The following is a 12986-nucleotide window of genomic DNA, read 5'->3' as shown; positions in this document are numbered from 1 at the left end:
CTGTAGAAGGCAGTGTGAGGGATGGTTTATTGTCAACATGCACCTGCAGAATTCTGTATACTTAAGCCAATAGGTGAACTGTAAAGCAAGTCCCTCTTTTTCCCCACAAGTTTCTCAGGAAGAAATTGGAATGAGTCTTATAGCAGGTCAAGTTCTATGATTAGAAGATGGGTTTCTAATCAAGAATATGGCATCAAATTAGATCATAGAGGACCAACAGTTTACCACAGAGGCAAAAGCAAAGATGGAACTTCTCTGCGACCCCATAGACAGCAGCCCACCAGGCTCCCCGTCCCTGGGATTCTCCAGACAAGAACGCTGGCGTGGGTTGCCATTTCCTTCTCCAACGTGTGAAAGTGAAGCCACTCAGTTGTGTCCGACTCTCAGCGACCCCATGGACTGCAGCCTACCAGGCTCCTCCGTCCATGGGATTTTCCAGGCACGAGTACTGGAGTGGGGTGCCATTGCCTTGTCCACTCAGTTCCTTGACCAGGGATCAAACCTGGGCTCCCACAGTGAAAGCACTGAGGCCTATCCACTGGACCACCAGGGATTTCCTGATAAATCAGTTAAAAAAAAAACTTGGGGAATTTCCTGGTGGCCCAGTGGTTAGGATTTGGTGTGTTTACTGCTGTGGGCCTGGGTTTGATCTAAGATCTAAGATCTGCAACATGCCCCCGCCCCCCGCCCCCCCCCCCTCAAAAAAAATAGCAAGATAGTCGTTTTTTTTTTTTTTTGTTTTTGTTTTTTTTTTTGAGGATAAAGGAGGAATCAAGGATGGCAGGCGTCTGGCTTTGTATTGGGGTGGACGTGGTACACCCCTTCAATAGGAACGCACACATTGAAAGAAAAGATTAAAGGGAAAAAGAGTAGGTTTTGGACAAGTTGAATATGCGACAATACCAGTAAGTGGTTAGATATGCACACTTGAAGCCTAGAGATGGTTTAAAAATGACCCGTGTTTTGAAATACAGCACCTAATGGGATGGGTTGAAGAAATTTTTTTAATGCTGTTGATAAAATTGGACATCTTTTTGCAGGGCTGGGGGAATCAGATTCCCTCCATACCCTACTCAAAAGTTACGTTAATAATCTAAATGTGCATCTGTGGGAATTCCTTGGTGGTCCAGTGGTTAGGATTGCACCCTTTCCCCTGAGGAGGGCACAGGTTTGATCTCTAGTTGGGGAACTAAAATTGCACATGCTGCGAGGCACAGCCATAAGTAAATAAGTAAACAAGTATACATCCATGAAAGTGCTAGAATAAAGTGTTTTAGAAGCCATAAAGAAAAATGGTAGATTTAAACTCTGGCATGGTAAAAATCACCTTAAAATTAGAAAATAAGCTACATAAATTGGGAGAAAATATTTGCAGCAAATGTAACAGGTTGAATGAATATCTGTGATAGGCAGGATAACACCATTCCGGACCCCGCCTGCCCCCCACCCCCAATGTCCACATCCTAATCCTTGGCACCTATGAATGTTATGCTATATGGCCAAAGAAAGTTGCAAATGGAATTAAGATTGCTAAGCAACTGACTCTAAGATGGAAAGAGTATCTTGGATTGTCAAGATGGGCCCTAATTAATTAAAAGTACCCTTAAAAGTGGGAGAGGGAAGAAAAAGTGACATGATAGGAAAAGTTAACTTTCTTTTGCTAGCTTTGAAGATGAGGAGGAGGGCCAATAGCTGAGGAATGAGGGCAGCCTCTAGAAGCTGGGAAAGACAAGGAATGAACCCTACCCACTGCCCACATAAAGAAATATGGCCCTACCAACCTCTTGATTTTAGCCCTGTGAGACATATCAGACTTTACTAACTTTGTGTTGTAGTAATTTGTTATGGCAGCAGTAGAAAAGTAATAACAGTATTACAAACTGCAATCGAAAAATGGGTATACGATATGATAGAAATCCAGATGACCACTAAACATAGGAAAAGGTATAAACTTTTGTGACCTTGGGATGCATGAGCTAAACCTGAGAAAGAGAGCAGAGGGCTGACAAGAACTGGCTAGAAAGATAGATTTGTGGATCAAGTAAAGAAGGCGATCATGCCTAGGACCAATAACAGCTGCCTAGCCTCAGATCAGTTGTGCTCCTGTGTATATTTTTCTTCTGTTGACTTCCTGCAGAGTTTTTCTCAAGGGCAGCACTGGGCTGTGCTTTCCTGGCCTTAACAGTCTCACCCTTTAGAGGACTCCAGGTTGATCATATGTGAATAGCTAGAAAAGAAAGTTAAGCCTATAGAATCCCAAGCTCTCCACATGTGGGACCCTGATCCTGAGGATATAAAAGCTGCAGCAGCGTAGGGAATTGACATTCCCAGTACCCAAGACTCCAAAAAAAGACGTGAGTGGGATTTTTCTGGTTCAGCTAGTTTATTAGGATTTCCTTTGTCTCCCCACCCCCCAACTGGTTTGGCTTCATTTCTTGGGATACTTATATTGGGTGCCAGTACTACCAGGCTTTCCTCTGCTGATGGATTTGGTGGGCATGGATCCATGGGTACCCAGAAACTTGGCTAATATCCTTTGGAGACTGCTGGTAAGGGGAGCGGGAGGTGAGGAGGAAAGATGCTTCCATGCCCAAGGGCAGGGCTCACAGTGCCTAGGGGACAGAATGTCAGGAGTTCCCAGCCTTGCCCCTCTCTGACCTTGGGAACTTAAATACTTGGAGTGAGGCTGGGGGTAGAAAGCAGTGCGTGGAGAGCAGTGGTTGCTGTGCTGAGATCCTCGTGAAAGTCTGCTGACAGGGTTCTCTGCTAATCTTCTGGCCTGAGCTGGGTGGCTTTCCTCTGTAACTTTGGATGACCCCAAACTTGCATCTGCTTCTCCATAGTCTCCTCCTTTGGGTTTCCTGGGGCTGGCTCTCTTTTTGGCTGAAGATAGGGTTGAAGCTTTGTCTTGTCTCTTGCCTGAGACTAGAACTGCAGGCTTTGAGGGCTCTTCCTGGCCCAGGCAGTTCTCACCAGCCTCCATGTGAACACATGACTCTTGGGGTGAGATCTGGTACACTGTCTTTGCTTGCTTGCTTTGCTCTTTCTGAGACCCTTGTTCTGCCCTGCCAGACTTTTGTGTCTGAGATTGGAAAGAGAAGTGGGAGTGATAACAGTAGGGGACCTGGACAGGCTGAGTTACTGTGCTCTGAGCTTTGGGGGGATGACAGCTTGAAGAGTGTGGCCACAGACTTGGGGGATGAGTCTGCTGTGGTGGGCAAGAAGAGAGTTTCTGGGTGGCTTGAGTTGTGGAGCTCAGGATAAGGGAGCTGCTGAATGATTGACTTTGAGATCTGGAAGCAGGGCTCTGCTGTAGTTTCTCCAGCCTGAGTTCCAGCTCCTTACTCCAGTGCCAGGGCCGGATCCCAGAGTAGGTGGGTACCTTTGGGATAGCCTCACCCCGGGAGGATGGAGTCTCTGCGTTAGCCCCTGTTAACAGCCCTCCCTTGGGTAGGCCATGTTGGTTGGACTCAATCTTCAGAGCTTGAGCTTGGGCAGGAGGCCAGGGTATTGGCTGTAGGGGATCCACTGCTGGAGGGTTGGGGTCCTGGAGGATCCCTCTGAGATGTTGCATATTCCTTCTCACAAACTCAAGGTCAATGTGTGGATCTGGTAGAAGAGCAGAGAACCTGGGAGTTGCGGCTGGGAGTTCAGTGGCCCTGCAGTTCTCTGTATGTTTCACTGTTTCCTCCTCAGGCTTATAGTCACGTTTGTCTCCAATAGGCTCACTCATGTGAGACTTGGACATAGAGTTTGGGAGTGGGCTGGGGCTCCATACTGGGGACGCAGGAACCCAACAGCTTTCTTTCTGCTCCACATCCCCCAAAATAGGCTTAGAGTCAGCCTGGACTCCCAAGGAGTTGGCTCCATGTGGGTCTTGGGGTAAGCTGCAGTCTGGGAGCTCTGAGGTCTGGGAGTCCTTTCTCCTTCCTAGGTCCCCACATCTAGCTTCAGATTCAAATGGGACCCCCATAGGGCTAGCTCTGAGGGAATCCAGTACAAGAACTGGGGGTGTGCAGAAGGCCAGAGATGGGGATTCAGAAGCCCAGGAATTCCTGGAATGATCAGTGTCCTTCCATGCAGTTTCTGACCCAGTGAGGCCTCCCACAGGACTGATTCTGTGGTGTTCTAGAACAGGAGCAAGAGATAGGCTGTGGCCAGGGGCTGGGGACTCTGAAGTCCAGAGGTTCTCTCTCTGCCTCATGGCCCCCCTCAAAGTGTTGGAGTCAGACAGGACTGCCTGGACACCTGTGCCTATGGACTCCAGAGAAGCTGAGGGGAAGCTGGGAGGTGAAACTGGGTCTGCAGAGACACAGAGATTTTCTTTACTCTCCATGCCCTTCCTTGGAGTCTCAGATTCTGAAGGAACACAAGTAGATCTGGTTCCATGGAGTCCTGGGTCGAGGTCAAAGGCTGGAGGCTCCGAGGCCCAAGATTTTGTTGAATTTTCTCTGTATCTCCACTGGGGCTCATATCCAGATGACTCTCCCAAGAGTCTGCTTCCCAGGAGTTCTGGCAGGGGATGTGGGGAAGGGCAGAGGGCTGACACTGGAGACCCAGAGGCCATAGAGTTAGCTCTGTGTCCCAAGGATCCCCAGAAATCCTTGGTTGCAGAAGGTCCTCCTTCAGGGCTGATTTCCTGGGCTTCTGACAGAGGGTCTGGGGGCTGGCAGGGGGCTGGCATTGGGGGCTGAAAGGCTTGAGTACTCTCTTTATGTCCTGTGGTTCCCCATTGAGTCTCATCTGCAGGTGGAACTCCCAGGGTGCTAGTTCCTTGAGGCTCTATCAAGGGGGCTACAGATTGGCAAGGGACCAAGATTGCAGGCTCAGGGATCTGAGGCTTCTCTCTTTGCCTCATGGTTTCCCAGAGGGCCTCAGATCCAGAAGGGCCTCCAAGAGGGCTGACTCCCTGGCATCCTGGCAGAGAAGCTTGGGTTAGGCTGGTAGTTGGCATTGCTGGCTCAGGGATTTTGGGGTCCTCCTTTTGCCCCATGGTCTGCCATGGGGCCTCAGACCTAGTTAGGGCTCCCAGGAGACTAGAGGGATTCTCTGCCAGGGAGGCAGAGAGTGAGTCTGGAAAGTGTTGTTGGAGACTAGGATCACATGGCACCTTCCACCAGACCTCAGATGAATAGAAGAGCTTGGAGGGTCTGGTTCTTTGAAAGTTAGGCTGTTGGTGCAGAGCTTGATCCCCGGAGACCCAAGGGATCTCTCTCTGCCGCGTAAGCCACTGTGTATTTGCCTCAGTGCCAGATAGGACTGTCTTACGGTCCATGGGAAAGGGGTTAAGATGAAGGGGAAGTGATGGGACAGGAGGGGAGGATGGAGACGGAAGTTGTTGAGGATCAGAGGCCATCCTTTCCAGATCCTCTGTAGTATGGGCTTCCTGGGTGGGAAGTGGGGTTGGGAAGCCATTCCAGGGAAGCAGCAATACTGGGGATCTAGGCAGGAAGGCAAGCTTGTTAAAGAAGACAGAGGGACTAACAGATAGCTTCAAGGGAGAAAGGCCACCTGAGCTCAGGAAGATGGCCTCCAAGGACTCACTGTGCAGAGAGGGCAGACCCCAGAAGAACTGGCTTTTTCTCTTCTGTGGGCAGCTCCCTGATGTTGTCGTGTGCCTCACAGGCAGGTTGGTCAAGATCTGAAAGGTGGGAAAGGATCGGGGAGGGTTTGGGGTCTGTGTGAATCCTTGCTCTAGTGTCCCTGGGGCCTTGTGGAGGCCTTCAGAATTACAAGATGGCTGAGATGGGGCTGTAGTGACTTGCTCTCCAATAGGAACTTCTTTAGGAAGAGAACGTGTCTTCAGTGGATCCAGAAATGCCTCCTCTTCCTCCTCTGACTTCTGCTTCCACAGGTGATCAAGGAAAGCCACACGGTACAGAAGTGGTAGGCCCTGGGGAGGGGAGAAAGATACAGTCAGGTGTGAAGGCTTTCCAGAGACACAGAGTGTATCATGAAGCCCTCAGTCTCTGGTCTTTACCCAGAGTGGACAGTCACTCACTGGGGCCCATGTCTGGGGACAACAGTCCCTTACCCATCTGGTGTTAATGGCCATTACCCAGCCACATTTGGAGACCAGCATTTCCTTACATAACTCAACATCTAGGGTCAGTGAGCACTTACCTGGCTTCAAATGTTGTGTTAATGGTAAAACTCACCCGGCCTCACACTTAAGGCTTATGTGGTCACCTCTTTGGGCCCACATTGATGTCTATGACTCCTCCCCTGAACTCACATGTGGTGAATCGTTTAACCCAGCTGCACTGCTGTGTCATTCACCTTGCCTCGCATCTTGTCCCCAGAGTACCAGGGCTGAAGCTGCTGCCATGTCCCAAGCTGCCACCACCTCTGGATCTGCCAAACCATGAACAAAAACAGTGTTATCAAATTCCCTGGACTCTGGAGGCAGCTGCTGCCACAGTGTCTGCAGGCTAGGGCATAGGTCAGCTGGTTCCAGAGAAGCCCCACGACCCCCTCAGACCCACGCAGGTCCTCTGGCAGCCATTCCATTTTCCTCAGCCTAGTGGCAGTTTACCCTGAGGTCATCACTGCATCACAGAACAAAGAACTCCCATCCCCCCACATACCTAACAACAGTCTGTCTGAATTTAGGGCCAAAACATTGCCCCCACCAGACCACTCAAACTTCATTCAGTGAAACCTGAATGATCCCCTTTTGTCTTGATTCCTAAGATCAGAATTACCTTCAGGCATTGTGGATGAGGACATGGATTCTAGCATCAATCTGCCTTATTTAAATCCTAGCTCTGCCACTTCTTACCTGTGAAGTCTCAAAAGACTCAATCTTTCAGTGCCTAAATTCTCTCACCTGTAAAATGGGGATAATATTATTACTTAGCACATAGAGTTGTTTTGAAGATTAAATGAAGAAAACATTTATATGCTTAGAGTAGTACATAGTATATGCTGTGTTAAAATTTTCTTTTGTTGCCATAAATGATCAATAACCAATCTAAAGTAAGATTAGAATAGAGAACAGTTTTATTTGAGTCAAGCTGAAGACTGTAACCCGGGAGACAGCCTCTCATAGCTCTGAGGAACTGCTCCCAAGAAGCCTGGTTTCCAGCATAGCTTTATATCTTGTCAGAATAAAAGACATCAAACATAACAGGGGTACATTTCTTCCATGTTTCAAAAAAGACAGATTAGTTGGTACACAGCAAGTCAGTATGGCCTTGGTACCTGGGAAGGGAGCTTTATCATCAAAGGAGTACTGGCATTGGCCTCCCACGAAGGGAGGCATTTATCTCTAACTTCAAAACAGATATTCTTTACTTCTGGACAATGCACCCTTTTCTTCAGTGGTTAAATCAGATGTACAATGTGTGTTTGATAGACTACAAGACAGGCTTGTAGCTAGTATACAGTTCAAGTCAAATCATTTATAAGCCAGAATGACTTCCCCATACCTCAATATGTGAAAATGTCTTCCATCACTTTTATTTTTAAAAATTTTCATTTATTTTTGGCTGTGTGCAGGCTTTCTCTAGTTGCGGTGAGTGGGCTTCTCATTGCTGTGGCTTTTCTTGTTGAGGAGCACAGGCTCTAGGGTGCACAGGCTTCAGTAGTTGTGGCACACGGGCTTAGTTGCCCTGTAGCATGTGGAATTTTCCCAGACCAGGGATCAAAGCTGTGTCCCCTACATTGGCAAGTAGATTCTTAACCACTGGGAACCAGAGAAGTCATCTTTCATCACTTTTAAAGTTCCTAATTATTAATATAAGCCTCATTCCATCTTTAATAGGTAGAGTCTGTTTCCTCTTTTATATCTCATGTCTTTAGGTTGCCTGAGATCTTTTTTGCAAGCATTCATGTTAAGGATGACAGTAAATCAAATGTGCTTGATTTTTTTTTTTTTTTAATTTTGTTCCTCTTTCCTCTAAAATCACCACTCTGTTCCATTTCAACTCCTCTTTTTTGGATCAAACTTCAATATCTGCCTTTGCAATACATTTCAGTGCCTCTCTTCTCACCCTGCCCCATCAGCTGCCAGCTTAGTCTGGTAGAAAGACCGTGAGTTGAAGTTGAGGAGACGGATTTTCTAGCTCTGTCACTGTTTGGCCATGTGATCTTGGGCAAGAAAGCGTTCTCCACTGGTACCATGATTTGGCCTAGATGTATTCATTCGCTCAATCCACATATATTTATTAAGTGCTTCCTGTGGATCAGGTATTGTGCTCAGTCTTGAGGAGGCAGATGATAGGGTCTCTGTGCTAAAGTAGTTCCCATTTCTGTGAGGGAAATAGTCAAATAATAGAAGTTAAATAGAGATATGCACAGGATACTAAGGAGGTGGAGGACATCTAACCAGCTTGGGGAAGGGGATGGCTTGTCAGAGGGTGCTTCCCAGAAGAGATCAGTGCTTGGTTTGAAGAGTCAAGAAAATGAGAGTGTAGGAAGCAAAAGGACAATCCAAGCAGTGGAAACAGCCTGTGCAAAAGTTGTGGGGCAGAGAAAGCATGTCCCATTAGGGAAACTGAAGGTATTTCAGTGCATCTGTTGTATTAGGTGGGGGTAAGGGAAGCAGTAGGACAGACGAGATCACAAAGGGCCCTGAATACCAGACTAAGAAGTTGGAGCTTTATCCTGAAGGTGATGGGAAATAACTGAGAAATTTTGAGCAGGGAAGAGACAAGATCAAGTCTGTGTCTTGGAAAGAATACTCTGGCTATAGTGAGGGCAAAGAGATTGAAAGCAAGAGATTGGCTAGGGAAACTTTGCTTTAGTTTGGGCAAAAGTTGAGGCCTGAACCAAGGCAGTGATGGTGGGAGTGGAGAATGACAATCAAGTAGAATTCCAAAGTTATAATTGATTAGACTTGGTTACCAGTGGGATGGAGTGGAATGAGGAGTTGTTTTGCAGAAAGTTTTCACTTTCATCTCAGGTTCAAAGGATTTGTTAACAAAATAAGTCACTTGTTATATATTAATAAATAATACAGATATTTATTAGAGAATTATCTAGCTTTCAACATACTAACATTAAAAGAAAAGAGAAATAGAGCAGAGAATACATTACCAAATTGGGTTTTGACCAACATCCAGACTTAATCAGCATTGGAAACTCCTATATCACAGTACATCTGGATTCCCAAATGGGAAAGGGTCCCAGGCAGCACATCCACTCAGTGGGTGAGACTTCAAAGATTTCAGTTCGAGTTCCTGCTTATAATCCCAGGACAATCTGTGACCAAATCGCAGTTCTGGTTTCATATTAATGCTGTTTGTTTTGTTGTGTAAAACTTGGAATATAGTTAAGCCTGGGGCTTGGTTGGCAAGGCCCCCTCCAGGGGTCTCATCAATCTCAAGATTTCTCCCTCATCTTATCTATGGTGCTACAAGGCTTGCACTCACAGCAGGTAGTCACTCACAGTCACTCACAGTCACTCACAGTCAGGGCAGTGTCCAGGCAGGTTAGAAGCAAGGTCAGAGGCTTGCTCTGCTTTTTCTCTGAAGCCTAAACAAGACTATTCATTTAATTTCCCTAACAGGAGTTGAGAATGACTCCAGCGTTTCTGACTTGGGGGGACTGGGTGTATATGTTTGTGCCATTTTACTGAGATAAGTAACACAAACCTGGTGACCGATTTAGGATGACGGGGCAATGTGTTCCATTTTAGACATTTGCATTTGAGATTCTAGTGACAAGGATATGTTTGTTAGGCAGGAGGCAGTTAGATACATGCAATGAAGCTTGGGAAAGCAGTCTATTCAATTCCAGTTCAGTTGCTCAGTTGTGTCCAACTCTTTCCCATCCCATGCAGTGCAGCATGCCAGGCTTCACTGTCCATCACCAACTCCCGGAGCTTGCTCAAACTCATGTCCATTGACTCGGTGATGCCATCTAACCATCTCATCCTCTGTCATCCCCTTGTCCTCCTGCCTTCAATCTTTCCCAGCATCAGGGTCTTTTCCAATGAGTCAGTTCTTCACATCAGGTGGCCAAAGTATTGGAGCTTCAGCATCAGTCCTTCCAATGAATATTCATGACTGATTTCCTTTAGGATTGACTGGTTTGATCTTGCAGTTCAAGGGACTCTCAGGAGTCTTCTCCAACACCACAGTTCAAAAGCATCAATTCTTCAGCACTCAGCTTTCCTTATGGTCCAACTCTCACATCCATACATGACTACTGAAAAAAGCATAGCTTTGACTAGATGGACCTTTGTCAGCAAAGTAATGTCTCCGCTTTTTAATACGCTGTCTAGGTTGGTCACAGCTTTTCTTCCAAGGAGCAAGCATCTTTTAATTTCATGGCTGCAGTCAGCATCTGCAGTGATTTTGGAGCTCAAGAAAATAGTCTCTCACTGTTTCCATTGTTTCCCCATTTATTTGCCATGAAGAGATGGGACCAGATGCCATGATCTTAGTTTTTTTAATATGAGTTTTAAGCCAGCTTTTTCACTCTCCTTTTTTACCTTCATCAAGAGGTACTTTAGTTCCTCTTTGCTTTCTGCCATAAGGGTGGTGTCATCTGCATATCTGAGGTTATTGATATTTCTCCTGGCAATCTTGATTTCAGCTTGTGCTTCAGCCAGCCTGCCTTTTTACATGATGTACTCTGCATATAAATTAAATAAACAGGGTGACAATAAACAGCCTTGATGTCCTCCTATCCCAATTTGGAACCAGTCCGTTGTTCCATATCCCATTCTAACTGTTGCTTCTTGACCTCCATACAGATTTCTCAGGATGCAGGTAAGGTGGCAGGTAAAGCAATCTATATAGGGTATAAAATTTGACAGCAGTATATACGTAGCAGCAAAAATCATAAAAAGGCTTAAAGATATATACTCATAATAAGACTTGGCTCAGACAATGTGGCCAGGAGTTTGTTTCTTGTTTTCTTTTTTGTAACTTGCACACATGCACAGTTGCTCAGTCGTGTCCGACTCTCTGCGACCCTGTGAACTGTAGGCTGCCAAGTTTCTCTGTCCATGGAATTCTCCAGACAAGAATACTGGAGTGAGTAGCCATTCCCTTCTCCAGGGATCTTCCCAACCCAGAGATCAAACCCGCATCTCTCTTTTTTTTAATTTATCTATTTTTTATTGAAGGATAATTGCTTTACAGAATTTCGCTGTTTTCTGTCAAACCTCAACATGAGTCAACCATAGGTATACATATTACATGCCCCCCTCGCCCCCCGCCACTTTGAGACAAACCTGCATCTCTTGCATCTCCTGCATTGGCAGGCAGATTTTTTACCACTGTGCCACCTGGGAAGCCGACTTGAATGAGTAGCCAACGTTGTAAGATTAGTAGATTGTACACAATAATATTTTTGGGTAAAATCTGGCAACGCAGGCCTCTCATTCCCACCAAGTTAAGACCATTTAAAGCTAAGTAGAAGGTCCTTTCAGAGAAGGCGATGGGACCCCACTCCAGTACTCTTGCCTGAAAAATACCATGGACGGAGGAGCCTGGTAGGCACAGTCCATGGGGTCGAGAAGAGTCGGACACGACTGAGCGACTTCACTTTCATTTTTCATTTTCATGCATTGGAGAAGGAAATGGCAACCCACTCCAGTGTTCTTGCCTGGAGAATCCCAGGGACGGGGGAGCCTGGTGGGCTGCTGTCTCTGTGGCCGCACAGAGTTGGACATGACTGAAGTGACTTAGCAGCAGCAGCAGCAGCAGAAGGTCCTTTAGTGGCCCTGTGCTTTCCAGCTCACCATGTTCTCCTTGTTAAAGCCAAGGCTAAAGACTAGTTTCTGTTTATTTTATGCTATGATTTTGTTTTCTTACACTTGTCTATTTTTAGTCATTTGTATTATCTGCCTGATATTTGAGTTTGCTATCTCTGGATGAATAAAATAAGTTGAGTTCTGATAGGAAATAGAGAAGACAGTACTGAATACTTATTCTGTGCCAGCTTATTTACATTTACAGCAGAATAATCTCCCAAGTGCTGTGTGCTACTCATTGTCAAAAGAGATACTCAGTAGGAAGAAAAGGTAACTTTGCTTTCCTCTCTTCTAAGAATTATAGGTTTCTTATCTTATGGAATAGTTAATGGGTTTTGAATTTTCTAGTCCCAAATTAAAGTTGCAGTACACCTGTTCTACAACCTTATCCAGGCTCTTGTGTGGGATAAAAATTTAAGGTGCGCTTAAGAAGAAGATGGAGGAAGTGCTGGGTTGAAAGAAGAGGAGTTGCCCAAGGATAGCCATGTGTTCAGGGACTAGAGAAAAGAGATATTGCAATAGGCTCCATGAGTGACAGAAATCAATTAGGAGGTTGGACTTCCCTGGTGGTAGAGTGGTAAAGAATCCGCCTGCCAATGCAGGAGACTTGAGTTCGATCCCTGGGTCAGGAAGATCCTTTGGAGAAGGAAATGGCAACCCACTCCAGTACTCTTGCCTATAGAATCCGATGGACAGAGAAGCTTCATGGGCATAGTCCAAGGTGTCACAAAGAGTTGGACATGACTGATTGACTGAGCAGGCATGCCAGGAAGATTCCACATGCTGTGGAACAATTAAGCCCATGCGCTACAGTTACTGAGCCTGCACTTTGGAGCCCGGGAGCTGCAATTACTAAAGCCTCAGTGCTATAACTGCTGAAGCCCCTGTGCCTAGAACCTGTGCTCTGCAACAAGAGAAGCTGCCACAATGAGAAGCCTGTGCACTGAAGCTAGAGAGTAGCTCCTGCTCTCTGCAACTAGAAAAAGCCTGAGGACAGCAAGGAAGACCCAGCACAACCAAAAATAAATAAATAAAAAAATTTTAAAAAGTCAGTTAAGAGGTAGCAGGACTTCTCATAGGGAGAGCTGATTTAATGGTTAGGGCACTAAATATCTAGTACATAGCCTGGGGAACTGTAGCAAAAGATGCTGATGTACACACTTGGCAGAGATGAGGTGGAGTCACTTGCCTCTGTGTGGACTGTATGAGTTTAGACAATGCACATCCCAGTGGAAACCATGACAGACTCAAGACCCGAGGTTCTTTCCTAAATGTTTTT

General features: G+C 46.1%; 1 protein-coding gene across 1 annotated transcript; it reads right to left on the bottom strand.

Annotated features, from left to right (window-relative positions):
- Positions 1-2428: 2428 nt before the first annotated feature.
- On the bottom strand, positions 2429-6510 carry C3H9orf131 (chromosome 3 C9orf131 homolog). Its single transcript, XM_044938452.2, has 3 exons — positions 6280-6510; positions 5230-5893; positions 2429-4779 (listed from the first exon to the last, which is right to left on the bottom strand). The coding sequence occupies exons 1-3, from the start codon at positions 6508-6510 to the stop codon at positions 2429-2431; spliced, it is 3246 nt and encodes a 1081-aa protein (XP_044794387.2).
- Between the last annotated feature and the right edge of the window lie 6476 nt (positions 6511-12986).

Source organism: Bubalus bubalis, chromosome 3, assembly GCF_019923935.1.
Source record: "Bubalus bubalis isolate 160015118507 breed Murrah chromosome 3, NDDB_SH_1, whole genome shotgun sequence".
NCBI lineage: Eukaryota > Metazoa > Chordata > Mammalia > Artiodactyla > Bovidae > Bubalus > Bubalus bubalis.
This window is presented reverse-complemented; position numbering and strand designations above follow the sequence as displayed.

Excerpts from the sequence above, each read along its gene's own strand:
- C3H9orf131 (XM_044938452.2), bottom strand. The coding sequence starts at position 6,510 with ATGGAATGGCTGCCAGAGGACCTGCGTGGGTCTGAGGGGGTCGTGGGG. Across the intron at positions 5,894-6,279 it reads GGGACAAGATGCGAGGCAAG|GGCCTACCACTTCTGTACCG; the intron begins GTGAATGACACA and ends TCCCCTCCCCAG. Across the intron at positions 4,780-5,229 it reads CACTGAGGCAAATACACAGT|CTCAAGGAACTAGCACCCTG; the intron begins GGCTTACGCGGC and ends CCTTGATAGAGC.